Below are 24,888 nucleotides of genomic sequence, written 5' to 3'. Positions count from 1 at the left end.
AATACCCCTCTGCTTGCATATCCTTCTACTGTGTGATCCCTTCATGTTTGGCTTTTCTATATATATCTATTGCCCACAGGTATTTCCCATTTTTGTTGTTTCCTATATTTGTTTACTTTGTGTGTGGTCTTCCAACTGATTGCATATATATAATATGTGTGTGTATGTATATGTGTGTGTGTGTGTGTACATATATATGTGTATATACACACACATACACACACATATATATGTACATATGTATGTATGTATATACACACATACATACATATACATATATATGTATATTTGTAGGGTTATTTGGCACAGGTTTATGGGAGAAATGTTTTTATTGCTACTTTTCTTACTGTGGCATTGTTAAGTTCTTTGCTTTGAACTTATTCCACTCTCTGGTTGACTAGTAAAAAATATACATATTAGCAAGGGGATGGTAAGATGTAATTTTTGAATCAGTGTGTCCCCATGGAGTACTTTGAACCTGACATAACTTTGTCTTGAGGGTTCTCAGTTAATTTGGAAGTAATGGTGCAATGTCTATGTTTTCTCTGCAAAGATATTATGAAAAATGTCAAGGGAAGTAAGCAGAACCTGAAAAACAAATGACTTGGTGAAATCCATATGAACTACGTGTATATATTTTCCTGGCCCATCAGTCTAATAATTGTGTTAAAAGAAGGAAGTTACATTATGCCAGCTTGACTTGTTCATAAGGAACCAATGATGATTTTAATAATCCCTGTTTCCCTTCCTAAAACATCTAAAAACCATATATTTAATAATGCATGCTGAAATTTGCTAGGATTCAAATTCAAGTTCACTAGCTTATTTTATATTAAGCTTTATTGTTGGTTTTGTTTTCATATTAATCATTTCCTGATATAATCTTTTGTACCCACTCAATGAACATTGCCTTAAAACAAAAAACTGTTATATTTTAGCTATGTTATGTATTGATTTCCTGGTTTTATTCACTTTATCTGGTATCATTTCATTTAGGACTTCCCAAGTTTATTTATGTTCATCATTTCTTACATCTCAGTGATATTTTATTATATCCATACACCATTCATTATTAGTTCAACCATTACCTAACTGGCAATATATTTTATTTTCAATTTTTTGTAAACACAAGGAAGCGCTGTTATGACTATTTTGGCTTTCTTCTCATCTTTGATCTTAAACTTTATGCCTAGCAATTTACTCACCTGTATTTTAAAGAATGTAGCTTCTCCCATCATTTTTTAAAAACATGATTTGTGAGTCGAACAGTAATCCTTTTCCTTCATTTCTGTTTTCCAGTCTCCATTTTACAAAAAATCATTGATAGTAAGTCAGAAATCATGCTATTTTTTTTAAATTATAGCTAACATTTATATCCACTATGTGCCAAATAGGGCCAAGTGCTTTACAATTATTATTTCATTTGATCCCCACAACAACTCTGAGATACGTGTGCTGTTATTATCCCCATTTCATATATAAAGAAACTGAAGCAAACCTAGGTTAAATGACTTACCAGGGTCACAAAGCTGGTGAGAGTCTGAGGCCAGATTTAAACTCAGGTCTTTCTGACTCCAGAACCAGTATTCTATCCACTGTATCACCTAATTATGTTGGAATGTAGTTCAGTCAAGAGAAGGTACTCTCTTAATCTCTCTTCATTTATTTTGGATTTATTTCCCTATTTTTCTTCTATCTTTCTATCAGAAGACAGACCTGATAGACATTCTAAATATTATACCTCCATTATTTTATTATAATTTTCCCCAAAATTTGTGGCATTGGAGTAATGTGGGCTAAGTTTGCTACAGATGTTTAAATATGTTCTCTTATCTTAGAGATTTACATTTGTAAGTTTCCAGCCTCACTCCCAGCACCTAACAGAATGCATTGCACATCATAGGAGCATTTTGATTGCTGATTTAATTAAATCTTGATTGTGATATTCGAGCTCTAGGGAATCAATATTTTATAAATGGATCTTGGAAAATATTGTTATACAAAACAATGTATTTCTGTTTATATATGCAATTATGGCTGAGGACTAGATACATTAAGGAATTAGTGAGTGAAAGAATATATGAAGATTGGTAGGGTAAGTGCATTTTGGTACAGATGCCCTTGTTTAATAACCAAAATCGAAAGAAGAAAAATTTGCAAAGAAAATTAGTGTAGTATTGCTTACATTATGAAACATTAAGAAAAAGACATTACAGACTTCCTGCGAGAGGCTCAGTAGTGCATTTAAGTGTATGTTTATAGATCATTAACAACTTGATGAAGAAGTTGGAGATAGAAAAAGAGATAAATCATTTGATACTATTGCCAGTTGAAGATCCATCAGCATTGCAGACATTGTGATGACACGCTAGTGGCAAAAAAATCTTTCTTATGTGCCTTACTGTAGTGAGTGTCTAAAATTTGTTGAATTTGATCAAATGGGTTAAAATATAGTTTAATTATAGTTTAATTAGATGAGCTTTTTTGAGTATAATGATTTTAATTACATTTTGATATTCACTCCATTATTACAGAACAAATTCCAGAGATATATATTTGACCTAGTCACCAAAGATGCTTTTGAGATCACCATTATAGTATTCATCTGTCTGAACATGGTGACCATGATGGTGGAAACAGATACCCAGAGTGCCTATACAAGCAACATTTTGTACCAGATCAACCTGGTGTTCATTGGCTTCTTTGTGGGAGAATGTGTGCTGAAACTCATTGGCCTCCGCCAATACTACTTTACCATAGGCTGGAACGTCTTTGATTTTGTGGTGGTCCATCTCTCTATTATGGGTAAGGATGTTTACTTATCAGGTGTCAATTTAGACTGCTATTATCAAAATATTATCAATAGTTTTGAAGGAAGAAGATTAAAAAATTGTCACATAAGTCCTGCATTTGTCCATGTTTAGTTATGGGGCAGAAGTGCCAAAAGAAAAATAAATCAGTGAAAGTTATCAATGAAGAGACCTGTCAGTGTAGAGATAAAGAAAAGTATGTGGGCATATCAGTCTCCATGCTGGTAGCAGAGCCATGGTCATTCTTAAATATTGCTTGCCTCCTCTGAAGGTAGTTAACTAATTCTAGAAGGACTGGGTACATTGATTGACACAAAAATTGTTACAGTTATATTTGAAATTTTAAAGAAAATGTTCATCTTATCTCTGTTATGTTTCCTTTATAATTAAAAAAGTGAACTACATCAAATGATGAGCTTGATCCTTTGAGGTATTATTAAATTCTAATCCTTTCAGTCTAGTATCAGAACCAAGACTTAACTTTGTATTCACTTAGCATGATTGAAGTAAATTCTTGCAGCATAATTACTGTATGAATTACAGGAATGAGGTTTGAGTGAGGACAATAACCTGGGGAATTTCAAGGACAGTGGTAACAGGATTCTGTTTCTTCTAATCCAACTGTGTGATGAGTGGGATGGGCCAAATACAGTAAGGTGAAATTGAATAGAGAGAAATGTAAAGATTGATGCTTGGGTTCCAATGAACTTACCTCTCAAATGAAAGATAGATATGATAAAAAGATCAAGGGTTTAGTAGACTGCAAGTTCAATATAAGTCAAGAGCGTGACATAACAAACAAATAAAAACTAGAGATATCCCTGAAAATATAGTGCGTGTGTGTATATGTATATATATACATATACATATATGTATATATATACATATATGTATATATACATATACATATATGTATATATACATATATATGTATATATACATATATGTATATATACATATACATATATGTATATATATACATATACATATATATGTATATATATACATATACATATATATATGGAGAGAGAGAAAAAGAGAGAGAGAGAGAGAGAGAGAGAGAGAGAGACTTGCTATACTTTACCTTGGTTGGATCATATATGGAGGACTTTGTTCGGTTCTGGGTACCAAAGTTTAAGAAAGATATAGACAACCATGTTAATAAGTGGGCGAGCAGCAGGGCAAAGCTCCAAGAGATCATGACATACAAGGATTGGCTGGAGGAGGAATTGGGGATGTTTATCCTGAAAAAGAGAAGACTTAGGCAATCCTCAAGTAGTTGTAAGGATACCAGGTAAGCAAGAAATTAAAACTGATTCTACTTAGTTAAGGGCAATAGAACCAGGAACTATGGATGGAAGTCGCAGGGGTAGATTTGGGCTTGATGTAAGGAAAACATGCTCATAATTAGCGCTGTGCCAAAGTTGAATGAGCTACTTAGAAGGTAGTAGGCTCCTCTTCACTGGACATCTTCAAATAAAGGCTAGATGACTACTTTTTAATGATAAATTTGTTTTTTATCTTTGTCTTCCAAGCATCGAGCTTAAAAATGTGTTATGAATGTAACTAAATACTATAGAGAAGAGTCTTATTTAAAGTTCAGATTGCCTATGTGATCTCTGAACTGCCTTCCAATGCTCACATTTGTAATTCCGTGTTTGTATTTCTCCATGTCCAGGATCCTCTCTTTTAGAACTTGGCTATTGAATTTTACCCTGGTACTTGTTGAATAGAATCATTCATTCAGTCAATAAACATTTTTAAGATCGGGGACTTCAATTATCAAAACAGCTGCTGAAGCTCTCCATTTCCCCCACTCCTCTCTCTCCCTCTTTCTCCCCTTCCCTCCCTCCTTCCATCCTCAGGGTCAATATAATGATGATACCTGACAATAAAATGCAGAGCTGCTTACTTAGTTTTCTCTGCGAATGAAGTTGTTTACAGTGGAAATGAAAGAACTAAAATGATTAACAGAGAATTGATATCCAAGACACATAAAAGGATAGTAAGAGAGTACTTCCCTTTCCGTAAAGAATACCGTTTTCCTGACCCAGATGAACTGCATCCTTGAATACTGAAAGACCTGGCAGTTGTGATTGTCATGTGATCATCAATACTTGAAAAATTATGGAAAACAGAAGAATGTAGGATCATAAATTGATAACTGGACTTCAGAAGTCATCCATTCTATTTATTCTAATCCCTTTGTTTTGCACATGAAGGAAGTGAAAATCAGAAAGGTTACATGACTTCACCTTGGTCACACAACTAACTGTGGTCATACACATGATTTGAAACTAGATTATTTTGATTGCAAGTCTGGCACTTTCACCACTATGCCATGCTGCTTCTAACACAAGATTGGAGAAGGGCAAAGGTTATCTCAGTTTCCAAAAAAGGATAGGGGAGGATACAGTTTCTCCACAATAGACCATTGAGCTTCACCTTGATTTTAAGGGAAATAATAGAATGAATGATGGATAAGATGCTTGATATAATCTCCACTTCCTTTTCTAGATGTTCAAGGCTCCACCATGGATTTATCCAGAGTGGTTCATGTCAGACTAACCTCATTCATTTTTTGGCAGTATTACAGACTAGTAGATGGAGGAGTGTTGTGGATATACTTTACCTAGATTTAAGCAAAGCTTTTGGTAAAGTACCTTATACTGTTCTTAAAGAGAAGAAAGGAAGAAAATGAAAGATGGAAAGAGAATATAGATTATTTGAGAATGCAGTCAGTTGAATTTAGAACTGGTTGGATAGCTGAACTTAAAAAGTTATTAGTGATTCATTGTCAGAAGGACATGAATTCTGCAGGAGAGAACTCCAGGGATCTTTGCTTGGCCCCATCCTAATTACTATATTGTCAATGACTTGGATAAAGGCAAAAGTGGTGTGCTCATCAAACTTTCAGTTAACACAAATCTAGGAAGTATGATACCTAACCCACAGAATGATATGAAATTCATTGTAAATAAATATAAAGTCTTTCACTAGAGTGAAAAAAATAAAAACAAATTATAAGTATAAAATGATGAAGGCATGATAAATACCATTGTTCCAAAAATGTCAGAGTTTTAGTGGATGACAAGTTCAGTGTGAGTCAGCAATGTGTTGTGGAAGCCGAAATAATTGTGATCTTGGATTATTTTAACAGATACTGTACTCTGCCTTTATCTAGCATCGTCTAGAGTAGTGGACATTATGGTTTAAGAATGACATTGATAAACTGGAAAGAGTCTAGAAGAGGGCAACCACAATGATGAAGGACTTTGAGCCCATAATATAAGAATATCAGTTAAGGAAAATGGCATGTTTAGCTTTGAAGAGACTCAAGAAAGCATATGACAACTGTCTTTACCTATTTTAAGAGTTTTCATATAAAAGAAGGATGAGATTTGTTCCTTTTTGACTCCATTAGGAGTAATGGGATGAAGTTGCAGAAAGAGATTTAAGCTTGGTATCACACACGCACGCACGCATGCACAATTTAAAAAAATTAAAGCTATCTAAAAAATAGAATGGGTTGTCTTGAGCAGTAAGGAGTTCATTCTTGGAGGTTTTTCAAGGAGTCTGAATTACAATGTGTTCAGTCTGCTGTAGCAGAGATTCCTTCCAACTGTCAAATCTGTGTCTCTGGATGTGTTCCTCCCCATTATTTACACCTGTAGCTCCATTCCTAGCAGGGAATCGGCACTCTGAAAGGTATTCCTCCTCTTCACCCAATACCCCCTCTAAGGTCTTTGAAGGGTTTAGAAAAGCATGCATGTTTTATTTCCCTTTGCCTTTCTAATTCCACCTTCCTTTAGGGCAGCTAAACTGGGTTATGCAAATTGCCTTGGGCTACTTCTCAAAGAAGGAAGGGAAGAGCAAATACATGATTTATGAACTCATGATGGATGTTTAAACATGTTCCTTTTCATATTTTTCCACAGTTGTATTACTGCCTCGATTGACAGACAAGTATCTCCTGACCTATGCCGAGGTCCAAGTGATCCGTCTCATCAGGTGTGGAAGAGTCCTCAATTTTATTAAAGGAACCAAGGGCTTAGGTTTACTAATCTATGCTCTGATGCTGTCCCTTCCTACTTTGTTGAATATTGTGCTTTTGCTTTTCCTTGTAATGTTTATCTATGCTGTCATTGGAATGTCCCACTTCGCCTTTGTTAAAAAGGATGCTGGAATTAATGACATGTTCAACTTTGAAACTTTTGGCAACAGCATACTTTGCCTCTTCCAAATTACTACATTTGCTGGCTGGGATGGTTTGCTAGCACCGATTCTTAACACAGGACCACCAGACTGTGACCCTCAAAAAATTCACCCAGGAAGTTCTGTGAAAGGAGACTGCGGAAGTCCCTCTTTGGGGATTTTATATTTTGTGAGTTATATCACTATTTCTTTTCTGGTACTTGTAAACATGTTCATTGTTGTTATCCTGGAGATTTGCAGTGTTGTAACTGAAGATAATGCTCAGCCTCTGAGTGAGGAAGCTTTTGACAATTTTTATGAGGTTTGGAAGCAATTTGATCCCAATGTCACCCATTTCATAGACTACAGTCAGCTCTCTGACTTTGCTGCTTCATTGGATCCTCCTCTTCTTATAGCAAAGCCAAACAGAGTCCAGCTCATAGCCATGGATTTACCCATAGTCAGAGGTGATCGAGTTTTCTGTACTGATGTCTTAATTGCTTTTACAAAGTACATTTTGGGAGAAGGTGAAGCATTTGGCTGCATCCATTTACCAATGCGTAAGCAGTTTCTGTCATCATGTCTTTTTCAAATTTCCTATGAACCAGTTTCAACTACTCTAAAACGAAAACAGGAGGAGGTATCAGCTCTTATCATTCAGCGTGCTTTTCGACGTTTCTGCATAAGGCAAAATGTATTAGGTATATATAATATCAAAGGTGAAGATAGGGAGAACCTGACTATTAAAGAAGACATAGTATTTGATAAAGTTCAGAACTCACCTCTAGAGAAAGGAGGTGATCTGAGCCCTTCTCCCACTTCCATACATTTGGATAGTGGAATAGAGCAAGACAGAGAGAAACATGAAACAGACCAGACAGAAAAGGAAGACAAAGGCAAAAATGATGGGAAAAAGGAAAAGTAGGGATTCTATTTTGTCAGCAATTATGAAAGAGATTTATTCTATGTGCAGGACTATTTTGGCAAATCTATGCCAAACCAACAAGTTTTTACCAAGAAGAACAATGCATACACACAGTGTTGATGATTCTAACAGTATAGTGACTCTTCTCTATTTATTCATTCATTCATTCATTCATTTATTTTTTGTTTTCAACATTCATTTTTATAAGATTTTGAGTTCTATTTTTCTCCCTACCTCCTCCCTGCCCTCCCCCCTGCCCAAGATGGCATCCAATCTGATATACGTTCAGTAGAGTGACTCTTCACTGACTAACTGTGATTCGGTATTTAAACAACTTTGATAAGCATTGTCTGTTTGCACTGCTTCTCTTATGACAGAGAAAAGCTAAAGAAGCTGTTCAGAATGATAGAGACTGTGGACTAAGAGAAAAAGAATCTAAATTTCCTTGTTTTAATGAAACACATGAGCAAAATATTTTTACTTTTGCCTTTGTCTTCTCATCATAACATCCTTGCCATTCATACTCTACCACCTCAATCTCTCTCTCTCTCTATCTATCTCTCTCTCTCTCTCTCTCTCCCTCCCTCTCTCTTTTTCACACACACACACACACACACACACACACACATCATATCACATCACATATGCAAATTTATGCAATAAGGAACATATGTATTTAACTTTTTTATTCATTCTGTTGGAAAAGCAGCAAATTAAAATGTTTTACTGGTTCCCTGCAATGCAATGTTCAAATTAGTTGCAGCTGCTGAGATTTTTAGCTCATGTATAAGGAAATTTGGTATCAAAATCATAGCATTGTGCATATAAATGGCTTGTCTAGTTTAAAGCACCTGCCATTATGCTATCTTGGATTAGGATTAACTTTTTATGCCTTAAAGTCCTATAGAATTCTCTTAATATGTGTGCTGCTGACTTTTATTCAATATAACAGTCATTCAACCTAAGCAATACAGAGGTTATGCCCAAAGACATTATGCCCAATATTCCATCTTCCCTCTTATATTTCCTCTATATTTATATTTACCCATACTTTCAAAATGATGTGAAGATCTTCACTGCCATCATAAAAACACTTACAGTTTTTTGAAGCAAGGCAGCAGTTCCTAAGTCTTTTCTTGACTGTTTTCTATGAAACCAAATGCTGTACCTTCCTACCCTAAAATATACCTCAGATATCCCAACTACAGATCTCTTTGTCACCTGGATTCTCTTCTCATCTGCTGGTATTTCTTAACCAACTTTCAGCTTTCAGCATAGCTAAGATTTTGTTCCTCTATGTAGTCCTTGCTGTTAATTAACTAAACATTTGATACTATGGTGCATGTCTGGGCAAACAGCTATGACTTGGGCACAGTATCACAGACATTATGTATCTACCACTATTATGCAGTGCCCTGTACAGCACAGGTGATCTAGAAATTTTCATCAATAAGGTCCTTCTCAGGCTTTCACCAGTTAAAATAATACACTCATTGTCCACGAAGCATCAGTGATTTGCAAATTATGTATCACAAATGTATGTTTGTCTTGCCAAACTATTGTCGTATTTCTCTGCCTGCTAATCAGAACTGTATCATCCTAACTACTATTCCTTGGGGGAGGCTCTATGGAAATACAATTTTTAGTCCTCTACCCCTTATGTTTCTCTATTGTAAAGTTTCCCACATATATCTGTCTTGTGAAATTATATAACAATGAAATGTTGACTACTATGGTGATCATGCTGTCTCTAGCCCCCCCCAAAACTCTTGTAATTTGTGTATGTTTTATATTTACTTCCCTACATGCTTGCTTCCCCCCAATAGAATGTAAGCTTCCTGAAGGCAAGATCTTTTTTGTTTTGTATTTCTGTTCCTAACACAGAGTCTGATAAATAATATGTGTATAATAAATGTTTGTGAATTTAATTGAATTGAATATGAAAATTATGCTTTTGCCACTACAAATTAAACATTACTCATTTTTATCAGTTTCCCTAAAACCAACACTTGATTGCCAAAGTACTTTAAGGATAATTTTATCAGACATTTTCAAGATATTCTGCCTTTTAGTAGCTGTGCAAATGGTAAGTATAAAGTTTTTATTCCAGCAAATCTAATACAATGATTTGTTGTACCTGCATAAATAAAGTTTAATCATACACTTTCAGAATTTACTACCAAATCCTTCTATGTTCACCTTTCACAAGTACGCCATTATCCTATGACTTCCTTTTACAATTATGTTTGGTGTTTCAACAAGTTGGTTAATTAGAATACTAATAAACTTACAATAGCCTCTCCGCCAGTGTTAATTCACATCAACAAAGCAAAAATATTACATCCTTTTTTAGGTAATCATAATTTGGTATACCTTATTAAAGTTTATCAATTATGAGATAGATCAGCAATCTAAACTAACATGTTTATCAATTTGAACTTCAACAAATGACTTCCTGATTTTCATAGATCTACAGCTTGCTAAAGCTGGAAAGTAACTTAAAGTTCATTGAGTCCAACCTCTTCTTTTTTATAAATTAATAAACTTTCTTTAGCAATACTGTGAATAAAAAAATCAGTTCTGAATATCTTTAGCTAGACAATGTGATCCTTGGCAGTGGCCAAGTAGAGGAAAGAGTAGTGGTTTGAGAGAAAGGTTTTGTGTCTCTTAGGCATGAAAAAATGTTCTGACAACATTAGAGAGCTTTAAAAAATAAAAAAAGAGGAGGCCGGACTTTCACCCTTCTCACGGTTACAGCTAGGTAGTTTTGTGCCGGGGGTGTGGGTGGGGGTGGGGGGGAGCAGCACAAACTTTCCAAGGCAGGCAGCAGCATACAGGACATTCTCAGCAGTCGATCAGAGGGCTTACTGTCCTGTGGCAGTATACAAAGACCACGAAGGAGTAACAAAAGCAGAGAATGAAAAGGCTGCTTACTCACTCCCAATCAAAAGAAGCAGACTATTGGGTTGTCCCTTATTATAACTTACTATTCTTAACAACTAGGTAAAGTAGCCAATAATAGCTGACATTTATATAACACTTAACTATGTGCCAGGCACTGTGCTAAGTGCTTTACGATTACAATCTCATTTGAAACCAAGGGCAGTGAATTCTTCATATTTGGAATGTAAAAAGCCTGATTACTGGGGGAGAAGTGATGATTGGAAACCCTTATAGCAAACAGATTTGGGGGAGAAATGGGCTGAAAGGGCTTTCAATCACCACCACCACCCACCACAAAAAGCTCAAAATATGATGTTAGAACCATGAGATTTTCAGAGATCTTGTCATTTAATTCCATTCTATGAAGAGGAAACAGTCATTAGCGGTGACTTGCTTAAAGTCACAGAGGAAGAAGCATTCAAGTAATTGAAATTGAGGCTGAATTGAATTAGAATAAATGAAGCTCCTTTCTCAAAGACCCACAAATTATTGGAGCTGGAAAGATTCTTAGTGAGCATGTTGGTTAACCCATTTACACGGGGAGGAAAAGTACCAGACTTGCCATCAGAGCTAAAACAAAAACCCAGCTCTCCTGACTCCTATTCCAAATTTTTTTAATCCAGATGGTCCTGAAATAGGGATTTCCTCAGTATTATGGTGGGAAAACATTTCTAAAAATACAATAACACTTCTACAATGGCAAACATTGTTATTCTGTTCTTTTACTTGCAAGTTCTTTTTTTAAAAAAATAGTATTTTATTTTTTCCAATTACATGTAAAGATAGTTTTTAACATTCATTTTTGTAAGATTTTGAATACCAAAGTTTTATTCTTCCCTCTCTTCCCTTCCCTCTCCCCAAGAGAGCAACACCCAAAGGCTTTGGGAAAGTTGTCTTGTATGGGAGGGGAAGGACAAGGGAAAATTTACTTTGCTCCCATTAATCTAGGTAGTGAGCTAGCCATGTGCATATCCCAACCTTATGGGTAATAGTGTGCCTATTGCATAGCAGAGTACTGTACATTGGCCAATCCAAACAGGTTCAGAACAGAAGCTTCCCCTTCTTTCTCTTCCCTGAATCTTTCTCACTATATTAGGCTTGAAATAACTAGCTCTCATCTCACCTAACAGAATTTATCCCAAACTTCAGAGTCCAAGTCTAGGTCTCATGTCTCTAAACCAGTAAGGTGGATGATCACTGTATCACATTATTTTGCAGGGGGCTGCGAGAGTCAGTCTATACCAGCTCATGACAGCCAAATGTTAAATTTTCAGTGTGAACATGATGGAAATCAGCTAATGCTACAAATCAGGGTTGACTTTGTTGTTTTGTTGGTCATCTGAACTTAAGAATGTGATGGAGAAAATGTTAATAATGCTGATTAAACTTAAAAGTGTTTTGTGTACATTTACTTTTTAAAGCCAGTTATCAAACATTTCCTAGAACAATACTAATTCTAGGGCTCATGGCATCCTACCTGCCTACTGTTCTTGTAAACAGTTTGTATCTTGAGACACATAGTTCACTACCCATTAATCCCCAAATTCTGGATCTGCATACACCTCATGGGGAAGGAAGCTTATTTTGCTGTCTTTTCTAGATAGAAGTACAGCTTAATGCAATTGTTAAATCCTAAAAGAAACTTCAAGCTTCAAGGATGACTGGGTATTGTGGATCTACCCGGGTATCTCTCACCAGATCACTTTGAAAAATTCAAGCTCCATTGTAGATTTAGCTACTTTTGTGCTCAAGAGACTCATTACTCTTTCCTTTGAGTCTAGAAGACTATAATCCATTTACTTTAAGGAAGCCTTTCTCTAGCACTGTCTTTTCCCCAAAAGTTGCTACCCTAACTACCCCTCATGACAAGAATGTATTTCCTCTTTGCTTCCTAAAATCCCTTACACTCTTCACAACTCATCTCAAGAACTACCTTCTACCTGAATCCTTTCCTTGTTCCCTACAACTCCTAGAACCAATCCTCCTTCCATTAACTTGTGGTTATTTTGTAGTGATTCTGCATAAGCAAGTATATGAAAATATTATCTCCCCTAGAGAATGGAGGCTCCTTGGGAGCAGAAGCAGTTACTTTTTTGTTTTGGCATCCCCATTGCTTACTTAGCACAGTATTTGGCATATGGCTGATACTTAAATAGTTCTTAATTGTTTCCTGATTCTGCTATCTGCACAATAATCACCTGGTTTCCTTTATATATTTTTATGAAAACTTAGACACAACCTCCTGATGAAATTCTCCATTTGGCTTTGTAGTCCCTAGAGCAGCCATTCTCAGAGATTTTTTTTTGCCTTACCCTCAATTTCCTAATGATCCCAGATATATGATCTCCTGATATGTTTATCCCTCCATATCACTACTTTCCCCATCACGATTCTGATTTGCCACAAATCAGCATAAGAAATTAAATGAGAAATTTTGAGGAGTTTTGCAAAAGCTGCAGACAACATATCAAGGCCAGCAGTCAGCACATAACACAGGAGCAAATACTTAACCCAAATTTGACAATAAGATGCTGTAAACACCTCATAAAAGAAAAAGAAAAAAAAATCAAACTTCTTCAAGAGAGGGCCAAAAAGTTTTACACAGATTTTCCAGATTGCAGGGATGCCCTGCCACTAACTCCCATGATGTGCAAGATATAACTGTACAGTATTTCATAATGTATACTGAAGATTCTTGGGATTACACCCAGTGTGGGCAGGGTTCTTTGAGAAAAGATGGATGCTAGCTAGCAATATTGTTTTCTCCAACATTAAATATGAAATTATCTGAATTTCAAAAATCCCTAATCTATTATAATTATTTACTTTTAAAAAAGGTTTAATATATGGATATTTTTATGTTTTTCCCTTTAAGCTATGATACTTAATACTTTTAGGAGTCCTAACTATCTTTTATTGGTCAGTCTTGAATTATTTGATGTTCAAATAAGTTTGAGAAACCCTGGCCTAACAGAATAGCTCCAAAGGACAGCACTTAAATCTTTTTGAAATCTCAGATACTTTTCAGAAAAAAAGAGATTTCTCCAAAGATGTATCATTAACAGCAAATGTTATAGATTCATCCCTTCCTCCATATTTGTAAGTAAGGTCTAGGACAAATTCTAACATCTCCGTTCTCTGTCCTTTCTTTCTTACTCAAGTAGCATTTGACCAAAAAGAAAAAAAACAATGGAAAGGCCCAGAAACATTCCTAACATAGCAGAGGGAAAAGATATACATTATCCATCCAGCAGATCCCATGACTAGGATTATCTGAGGTGAAGTTGAAAGTTCTCTAAAGCCTGAGTGAAGGAGTTGTGGTCACATAAAATCACAGCTGTCAGGAATAATGCATTTTCAGAGAAGCGTTCTGATAGGCGGGCTTTATCTTCCTTCCCAGCCTACACTATACTGAAAAGAAATGGGAAAGGGTAAGGAAGCTGCTGTTGGAGGCAGAACCAAAGATAGCAGAAGTGATGACTATTAGCTACTCAAAGACAAGAAAAAAGAAATCCAAAAGAAAAGCAGAGCCATTTATTGTAGAAACAAATAGCATTATACACCTTGGTAATTCAACCGAAAAGCTCAACTCCATTTGATTCCATTCCATTCAGCAAATATTTCAGGGCTTACTTTATGGAAGAGGTTTGTGTTTGTCCTTTGTTTTTGAACAGGACCATGGCATCAGGGAAATGATGACATAACTTGCTGCTGACTTTGATTTGAGTGAGGGAGGGCTGTGCAAGGTCAACAGCCTCACTTTGTCCTCTAGAGCCATCTGGGTCCAGTGACCAGATATTTATCAGGATGACTGGAGATGGCCCAGGATGGATGGGAGACCCTTGCCCTTTTAGGCTAAGGCCTTTTCATGTACTCACTTAGAGTGAGGCAAAGCCCATTCAGTGAATAGACCTCTTTAAGAAGTGAGTCAAGGAATGGCCCCTTTAACTAGAAAAAGAAAAAAAAAATCAGTCTGGGAGGGGACCTCAGGGTTGCCGTTCCAAAGAGAAACCCTGGTACTCACTTTTCATTTCATTTCCTTGATGACCTGGAAGAGGCAATGCCATCTAGGAGTATCGCATGACACCACAGTGCTAGAACTGGTTTTCATAAAGGACACCTTATGATATGGAGAGGTCTTGAGACTTGTTGTTATTCAGTTATTTTAGCCATGTCAGACTCTACATGACCCCCTTTTGGGTTTTCTTGGAAAAAATAGTAGAATAGTTTGCTATTTCCTTCTCCAAATCATTTTGCAGATGAGGAAACTGAAGCAAATAGAAGTAAGTGACTTGCCCAGGGTCACAGAGCTGATAAGTGTCAGAGGCTAGCTTTGAATTTAGGATGATGTCTTCCTGACACCAGAACTGTATCCCTGCAGCTACCCTTCGTCTTTGTTGGGGTGGGGGTGGTGTCATTGATTTCATTTCTTTTATTTGACAAGTAAGAAAGCAGAGGCCCAAAGAATTTGCGCATGATACACAGGGTCACGTAAGTATTAATTGTTTGAGATGGGATTTGAACACGAGTCTCCCAGCTCCAATTACTTTAGTCTATGTAAGAAGTTAGGGAAGTGAAAAATTCACTTTAGAATGATTATTACCTAAAAATCGTTACATTAGAAATGTTTCAGTTTTTACATGAGTTAACTTCAGTTGTTTGGGAAATTAACATACATGAAAGAGCTTATTATCAAATAGATTAAGATAGATGAGGCCTATTATACATTACAGCATACTGCAGATAGACAGTGAGTTGGGCTTATAATTTTAAACCAGCCCAGATAGTAAATAGAAAATCGTGAAGTGTTTTCAATGATTCCAAATTGGTTGATGATGTGAATATCTACCTCTCTCAGTGAGGTGGTATATTGAATGAAGCACTAGACCTTAGGTTTGGAAAACCTGAGTTCAAATCTAGCCTCATACTAAAGGTATGACACTAGAGTAGTCATTACCTCTAAATCAGTTTTCCCATGTGTAAAACTGGTATGATACTAATAGCACAAACACCCAGAGTTGTTTTGAGGACAAAATGAGATATTTGTAAAGCATTTTTCAAACCTTAAAGTATTATGTAAGTGCTAGCTATTACCATTAAAATTATCTTTAATGTTAATAATTTCCACTGATATTATATGGTTATGAATCATAAAATACACCATATTAGCAGAATCAAAATTGCACACAATTCAAAGTTTAAAAAACAAAGATATAATTTACAAAGAAAGAAATTAAAAGTAATAACTCCATGAAAAGGAAGGTATAGTATACTTCCATAAAATTATAAATATGAAGCATAAAAGGAAATAGGGAAAGATAGATTTCTAGTAATGGAAGGCAATATCAGCAGAAAAGAACAAGGTTGGAAGAAAGGAAGGAAGGAGGAAAGAAAGGAACAAATGAATGAACAGAGGGAGGAAGGAAGGGAGAGAGGGAGTGAAGAAGGGAGGAAAGGATGGAGGAAAGGAGGTGAAAAGGATAAAGGAATTTCAGAAAAATCTGGAATAGAACATAGGAAAATCATTTTTTCCCTATTTTTAACAATTGAATTCTACTTCATTAAATGTTAAGGGTTTTATGCTCTATTCTGTATCTCTGTGTCTATTTAATTATTTCTTTGATGGTTATGTTTATAGTAAAATAACTAAAATACATAACCAAAAACAATTGAATGGAATGGATGAAAGGTTATAGAATGGAACCAGCAATGATTTGTAAGCCAGAGGAGGCAGAAGATATATTATCAAGGATATCTGTGAGCAGAAAGGGGGTAGACTGGTCATGAAAGAAATTTGGGGTACAAGAAATGAATACAAAGTGCGTGATTCAGAGTAATGCAAAACAATAGGAAAGGTAGATGCGAGCCTGAACACGGAGGGCTTTAAATGTCAGACTGGGGAGTTTGTTGGGTTTCATCATGAAGCAAAAATTGGGAACCACTGAAAGCATTTGAGCAAGAAAATGACATGTGACTTCTGAGGATAATTTTGGTTGTTGTTTGGTAACTGGATTAGATATGACAGATGCTGGAAGCAGGAAGACCATCTAATTAGGAGGCTATTACAGAAGTCTTAACAAAAAATCAGGAGAAGCAGAACCAGGGAGTAGAGAGAAGTGAAAGGACATGAGAGATATTGGAAAGGTAGTATCGGTAATCTGATTGGCTATAGAGGGTGAAAAAAATAATCTTTCTTATTGTGTTGGGCCCTAGATGAAAACAATTCCACTGATTCTTTTATTTCTTTCTCTGAAGAGAATCTGTGGACTGCCTTATTCTGTTCTGTTTGTTCAACAGAAATATAGGACAGCGACTATAGCAATCTACTCTTTGATAAACCCAAAAAGTCCAGCTTCTGGGCTAAGAATTCACTATTTCACAAAAACTGCTAGGAAAATTGGAAAATGGTAGGGCAGAAACTAGGCATAGACCAATATCTTACACCATATACCAAAATAAAGTCAAAGTGGGTGCATGATTTAGGAATAAAGGCTGATACTATAAGCAATTTGGGAGAGAAAGGAATAGTTTACCTATCAGATTTACGGAAAAGCAAAGAATTCATAACACAAGAGATAGAGAGCATTGCAAAATGCAAAATGGATAATTATGATTATGTTAAATTGAAAAGTTTTTGTATAAAAAAATGTAACAAAGATTAGGAGGGAAGCAGAAAATTGGGAGAAAATCTTTACAACTAGTGTCTCTGACAAAGGCCTCATCTCTAAAATATACAGGAACCGAGCCAGATTTTATAGGAATACAAGTCCTTCCCCAATTGAGAAATGGTCAACAGATATAAACAGGCAGTTTTCAGAGGAAGAAATTAAATATATTTATAGGCATGTGAAAAAATGCTCTAAGTCACTACTGATTAGAGAAATGCAAACCAAAACAACTTTTAGGATTAGAGAAATGCAAATCAAAACAACTCTTAGTACCACATCTCTCCGGTCAGATTGGCTAAAATGACAAAACAGGAAAATGATAGATGCTGGAGAGGATGGGGGAAAATTGGAGCACTGTTATACTGCTGGTGGAGTTGTGAACTGATCCAGCCATTTTGGAGAGCAATTTGGAACTATGCCCAAAGCGCTATAAAAATGTTCATACCCTTTGACCCAGCAATACCACTTCTAGGGTTGTATCCCAAAGAGATCACACAAGTGGGAAAAGGACCCATATGTACAAAAATATTTATAGTGGCTCTTTCTGTAGTAGCAAAGAACTGGAAATCAAGGGGATGCCCATCAACTGGGGAATGGCTGAACAAGCTGTGGTATATGAAAGGTAATGGAATACTATTGTGCTATAACAAATGGGGCAGATACAGACTTCATAATAACCTGGAAAAACCTACATGATATAATGCTGAGTGGAGCAGAATTAGGAGAACATTATATACAACCACAGATTTATGGATTCTGTGATGACTAACCTTGATAGACTTCACTTTTCTCAGCAATACAAGGTTCAAACACAACTCCAAAGGACTCATGAGGGAGAGAGATATCTACATCCAGAGAAAGAACTATGGAGACTGAATGCATATTGAGGGAAACTGTTTTCTCTCTTTTTTTTTCTTTTTTTTTCTCTCTTTTGTTTTTGTTTTTGGTTTTATTTGTTTTTTTTTCTTCTTTCTCATGATTCATTCCATTTGTAATAATCTTTTTTACAACTTCACTATTGTGTAAATAAGTTCAATGTGAAGTTATATGTAGAAGATATATCAGATTCCATGCTGTCTTGGGGTGGGGGGAAGAAAATCTGGAATTCAGGATGGTTTGGAACTAAGTGTTGTAAACTAAAAATAAAAATCTTAATTAAAAAAATGACAAAAATAAATAAATGAATGAATGAATGAATAAATAAATAAATAAATAAATGTAGGACAGATAGGTAGCATTGTAGATAGGGTATAGGGCTTGAAGTCAGGAAGACTCATCTTCCTGAGTTCAAATTGGCCCCAGATATTTATTATTTGTGTGACCCTGAGAAAGTCACTTAACCCTGTTTGCCTCACTTTCCTCATCTGTAAAATGAGCTGGAGAAGGAAATGACAAACCACTCTAGTATCTTTTCCAAGAAAACCCCAAGTAGGGTCATGAATAGTCAGACATGATTAAAAAAAACATAAATATGGTTTGCTTCTTACAGGATTGCATCAGTTCTGCTTAGTAGACAGCAATCAAAGGATCCTTTAATTGCTGTTTGCAGATTATGGTTAGCACTTTTCTTCTCAGTTCTATCTTATCTTTAGTCTCTTCATTCATGATTGATCTCAACCACCACTTTCTATATTTCATGATTCCCCACCCCCCAACTACTAATTCCTTTCCCACATAACCTATCTTTTATTTATTTTTAAATTTATTCTACATACTTTGGCGTGTATATGTTATCTCTGCCAAGAAAATATGATTTCTAAGAAAGATGGGATTTTCCTTTCATGTCTATCTTTATATTTTCAGTGTAATATAGTGCCTGGCATATGATAAGTATTTACTAACTGATAAAATTATAGCTAGACTAGGAGTAATATAACATCCTCAAGAGAAAGGATTTTATCAGCAAATATCTTTTGAACACTATCTATCTGTCTATCTATCTATCTATGTATCTATCTATTTGTTTAGTCATTTTTCAGTCCTGTCTGACTCTTCCAGGACCTTTTTTGTGGTTTTCTTGGCAGAGATACTGGAGTGTTTTGCCATTTCCTTCTCCAGCTCTTTTTGCAGAGGAGGAAACAGAGGCAAAGTTAGTTGTGTTCTATATAAAATAAGCCCTACAGAAAAATCTAGTTGAGAGTTTATACTCAAAGATTCTCTCTCTCTCTCTCTCTCTCTCTCTCTCTCTCTCTCTCTCTCTCTCTCTCTCTCTCTCTCTCTCTCTCTTTCCCTCTCTCTCTCTCCCCCCTCCACCCCTCCCCCATCTCTGTCTCTCTATCTCTGTCTCTGTCTCCCTCCCTCCCTTCTTCCCTTCCTCTTTTCCTCTCCTCCTCCATCTCTATCTCTCTCTGTCTCTGTTTCTCTGTCTCTTTCTGTCTCTGTCTCTCTCATTTAAAAAAACAACTTGTTACTTTAAGTGACCGTTTTCTTGGAGTTTGTTTTTGATTTTAATTTCTACCACAGTATTCACCATGCATGCCACTGAACCCCTGGAACCAGACCCTGCCAATGGCAGAAATTCTTCCTGAGGACAAATCCATGTCACTAACTCTAGCTGCTAACATGTGCCAAGCCATCTTAGCTCCCAATAAAACTGAAGATGTTTACATTTTGTTAACTCAGAGAGAGATTTGAGCACTGCAGAACCTTGGTGTAACTTTTTCTCGTTGAAATTGCAAGTGTGAACAGAATACAGATGTGCAGGACACTCCAGAATGACCAGAGCTTCTCTGTTCGCTTCTATGTCTTCTTTAACCAGCTGTCACTTTACATTGGAACAAAGTCTTTTCATTTTCTTCGCAGGAAAACAAAAGTTTTCAAAATTTCTTCGAAGGCAAACAGCTTAAAGGATGTGTGCCAAACTGTCATTATTTCTTCCCCGAAAATCTTTGATTCCTTTTCTACTCCTCAATCTGCTTGAAAATCCCAGATACTGGGAGTGCTTCTTATCTAGACACAGTTCTGTCTGGCTGTCACAACACCCATTATATGAACATTCCAATATCTTATTGTAATAACAGAATAAGGAGCATTTGCAAAGAAATCATCTTCAGAAACAACCTCTGCACGGTCCTGATTGTGCCATGTTAGTCTTGGATATTTATTTCTGTGTCCATGTGTGAATATGTGAAGAATGATAGAGAAGAGAATGAAAACCTACTTACAATCCTATTTCTGTATTCTCCTAAAAGTAATCAGTGTGATTCCTATTGATTTTCCACACTTACCCTAAATGTTAATTAGAGAAGCAATGGAATATAGTACAGAGCAGGCCTGAGAGTAGAATCAGGCAGATATGGATGACTTGCCTTTCACACATAGTAGCTTTGCAAGCAGGAAATAGTTGTTTAATCTCTCAGTGCCTCAGGAAACTTACTAAGACTAAATTTTAAGAGTTACAACATTTGGGATGGAGATATCTCTGGTGTTATGCAGTTCATGGTTGCTTTGTGCCACTGAGATTCTGCTTTGCTCATGGAGCACAGTGCTTTCTTTGATGTGGCGTGCCATGATGGGTGGTCCTGTGCCAGTGTCTCCCATGTCTACCATGGATATGAAAGTTCTTCAGAGAGACCTTGAGAGTGTCCTTGGGCCACTTCTGATAACTATGTGAGTGCTTGCCTTGTGCAACCTCTCTGTAAAATGGTCTTTTAGGTAATCATTCTTTAGTATTTGGGCTACATGGCCAGCCCATCAGAGTGGCGCTCTCTACAATAGAGTTTAAGTGCTTGGCAGTTTAGCTCACAGTGTCTTGTCAGGTAATCTTCAGATTCTTCCTAAGACATTTCAAGAAGAAGCAGCTCAGTTTTCTGACACAATGCTAATAGATTGTCCAGGTTCCATAGGCATACAGCAGTGAAGTCAGCACAATGGTTCTGTCAACCTTCAGCTTGGTATACAGACTAATACCTCCTCTCTCACACACTTTTTTTCAGAATCTCCCAAACTCTTGCCTAGCTCTGGTAATGCATGCATTAAGCTCCCTGGAAAGTATACTGCCAAGGTAAGTAAACTTATCCACAGTATTCAAAGTTTTTTCCATTTACTGTCACCAATGATTTCATGTATGCTGTATCAGTAAGGCAAGATTCATGACTTCAAGGATGACCATGAACGCCTGAATGGTTTGGAATTGAAAGTATGAAAAACTCTCCAGGTAGAAGGCAGAGGAAGTAAAACATTTATTTAGACACAAGAGTATACAATCCCAGGACCAGCTACTCCAATGTGATATAGCAGTACTTATATTCCAAAACCAGTAAGCCCACCTCAATGTAGCAACAAGGAAATTATAACACAGTATTATGGTGAGGAACCAAATCATCCTGTAACCTTCCCACCTGCTAGGGCCTTCCCTGTAAACAATCACAAATCCTAACTGTCTGCTTGCCTGTGTTCTCTCCCTCCCTCAGTTCTCTGATCTCCACAGTTCCCTGGTTTCTACTCTCTGCTCTCTGCTCCGCGCTCTCTCTGCAGCTCCAGTGACTCCGAGTTCCTGCTCCTTCTCCTTAGGCTCAATTCTGACTTCTGTAGCTCTCTGCAGATTCTGCTGCTCTCAGTTCTGGGCTCTCTTTATACACAGTCCTAGCCAGCATTTGATTGGCTAGTATTCAGGTCTCTGATTGGCTGAATTCAAGATTGACTAGAACTCAGTGCACATACCATTGGCTCTGGTCTTAGCAACTCTCCTTAGGGCCCTGAGGGCTTCACGCCCAAATCAGCTTAGTACCTAGTAAGCAGAGGCTTTAGGCTACTTACAAACAAAGATAAAATCAAACTTTTCCACCTAGTCCCACTTGAAGCCTATTGAATGGGTGGGGGAAGATCTTTGATCACATTAATACTGCATTCCACCACAAGATCTTTCATGCCCATTACATAGCCAACTTGGGTCTGAATAGGTACTAACTTTTTTTCAAGTACAACAGAATCCCCTCAAAATTGAAGACATCACATTTGTAAAATACTCAACATAACATCTCATCTTCACCAGAGGGGCCACATGGCTCACTCATGGGCCCTAGATCTTTGTATCCATTACGTAGGTCAATGGGAAACTGGTGTCAATAATACCATAACAATATAACAGTATAACAAGGATAATAGAAAATAAGTACACAGAATAATATCATCATTCCCTTCTCAATCAAAGGGGCTTGAAATCGTGGGGTAAGGGGCAAAGGTCTCATCCTCCATAGCTTCTTCCTGCTGAAATTGGATGTAGAGCTGTTCCTGCCCTAAGAGGTCAAGAGTGCTATTGGAGAGGTCAGTTCTTTAGCAAGCTGGTATCTGGAACTTGATTGATGCCAGGTCAAGGGGTGACACAGTCATGGGCAGTAGGTGACGTCCAGCTTAAGCAGTCAGTCCTCTACAAGCATAGGGTACTTCAGTCTGGAGGAGATGGAATTAGCAAAAAGGTTAAACAAAACAAAGGCCAGAAAGAGTGTGCAAATATGGGCTATTATCCTTCAAATAAAGTCATCGCTATTTTGATTGAGACACCAACTATGCAATGTCAATTCAACCTCATATACAAGCTCAGGTGGGAAATGTTTCTTTTCAAAAGGAGCACAATGAGGAAACTAAGCCAGAAGGATCCCATCCTAGATAGAGACTAAGACTGTCCTCACAGCTTTTACCCTAGATACAAATTTCCATCTGTTAATAGTATAAGATCACATTCCTTCTGAGTGGCTTGTGGCATTTATCACCATTATCCATGCTTCTGGAGTCCATGAGTCCACTATCATAGCCCTATTCAGGGTAAAATTTTTGAGTCAAGGGCACAATTTGGTGATTATCTTCTCCTGAATAAACAGCTGTTACAGTATTGTCCTTCCCATGGGCTATGATTTCGGCAGCCTTTGGAACACCATCTGGCTTCCATTTTACCCATACCTTAGCTCCCAATTTTATTCTATCAATAGAACCAAACCCTTCTGTTCCTCTACTAGTTATTTTGGAAGGAGGGTCAGTTTTCACAATGAGTGTTTTTTCACAAGGAATAATGATCACTTGAACTATTCTATCATTTCTACAAAACTTTACAGGTTCTTAACCTAAATTCTGGAGTATCACAACAATTTCTCCTTAAAAATTAGAATCTATCACTCCAGCCAATACATATATTCCTTGAGCTGCTAATCCTGGTTTAGGTAATATCTGTCCAAAATGATTCTAAGGGATTCTCATACATATCCCAGTAGAGATTTTTCTCATCTCTTTTCTGTCCAACCAAAAGTTCTCTAAACAACATAAATCATATCCTGCCAAACCAGGTGTTCCTGAATACAGTGGTGGGACATCTTCCCTCACAGTCCAATATTCAATATTTTGGATCTTACTTGTTTGCTGTTTTCTAATCTGCAGATTTGGGTTCATCATTCTGGCTAGAGGTATACTTCCTCCTTAGGGCCGATTATTCAAGTTACATAGTGCAGTAAACAAAATATCATTCCAATGTTGATACAAATTACTAGAGCTTAACTTTCTCAACTGTTCTTTCAACAATCAATTCATTCTTTCTATTAACCCAGATGTTTGGGGGTAATATGGAATATGATATAACCACTCTATATTATTCAATACACAATATCTCTTCATTTCATAACCCTTGAAATGTGACCTGTTGTCACTTTGAATCTTCATCGGGGTTCCATAGTATAGACTTACAATATCTGGGGTTTTGCAAGTGTTTTTCTGAGTTGCATTCTTGTAAAGACAAGCCACTAGTATACCTGAATAAGTGTCCACATATGTACATATATATTTACATCCTTTATCTTGGGATAGTGGTCCAATATAATCTATCTACCAAATTTGGCCTGGAACTTTTCCCCTTCTTATTTCTCCATTTACTACACTGGGAACAGTTCATTCTTTTTACAGTTGGCATATACAACACTCCTCTGTTATGTGTTTTAACAATGCATGAGAGATACTAATACCTCGATCCTGTGCCAATCGATGTGTGACCTGGACCCCTAAATGGCCGGCTGTCCGGTGGACCCATTTTGCTAATACTGGATCATCGGTTGGGGTCAGAGTAGGGACAATACACTCAGTAGCAATCTTTGCTAGCAAAGCAGCATGTGCATTGTACTCAGGTTCTGGTGTGGTAAGGGTCACGTGAGCATCAATGTGAAAAACCGGCAAATTTGTAACCAAAGACATGTCCCATATATCTTCCCATAATTCTTTACCCCAAACTTGTTTGCCATGAATCTCCCAATTCTGATTTTTCCATGTAGGCATCCATGTAGCTAACACATTAGCTACCACCTATAAGTCAGTAAATATGTGATATGGTCCTCCTGTTTTGATGGCTTGATGTGCTACCATCAGTTTA

General features: G+C 36.7%; 1 protein-coding gene across 1 annotated transcript in view; it reads left to right on the top strand.

Annotated features, from left to right (window-relative positions):
- LOC118837898 (sodium channel protein type 9 subunit alpha-like) overlaps positions 1-7,971 on the top strand; it is an 86,159-nt gene extending 78,188 nt beyond the window's left edge. Inside the window, exons 24-25 of the mRNA XM_036745038.1 lie at positions 2,535-2,805; positions 6,749-7,971. Coding sequence (XP_036600933.1) covers positions 2,535-2,805; positions 6,749-7,929 — 1,452 coding nt within the window. The 3' untranslated portion in view covers positions 7,930-7,971. The remainder of the gene's footprint in view (positions 1-2,534; positions 2,806-6,748) is intronic.
- Positions 7,972-24,888: the final 16,917 nt, after the last annotated feature.

This window comes from Trichosurus vulpecula, chromosome 2 (genome assembly GCF_011100635.1).
Source record: "Trichosurus vulpecula isolate mTriVul1 chromosome 2, mTriVul1.pri, whole genome shotgun sequence".
Classification (NCBI taxonomy): domain Eukaryota; kingdom Metazoa; phylum Chordata; class Mammalia; order Diprotodontia; family Phalangeridae; genus Trichosurus; species Trichosurus vulpecula.
This window is presented reverse-complemented; position numbering and strand designations above follow the sequence as displayed.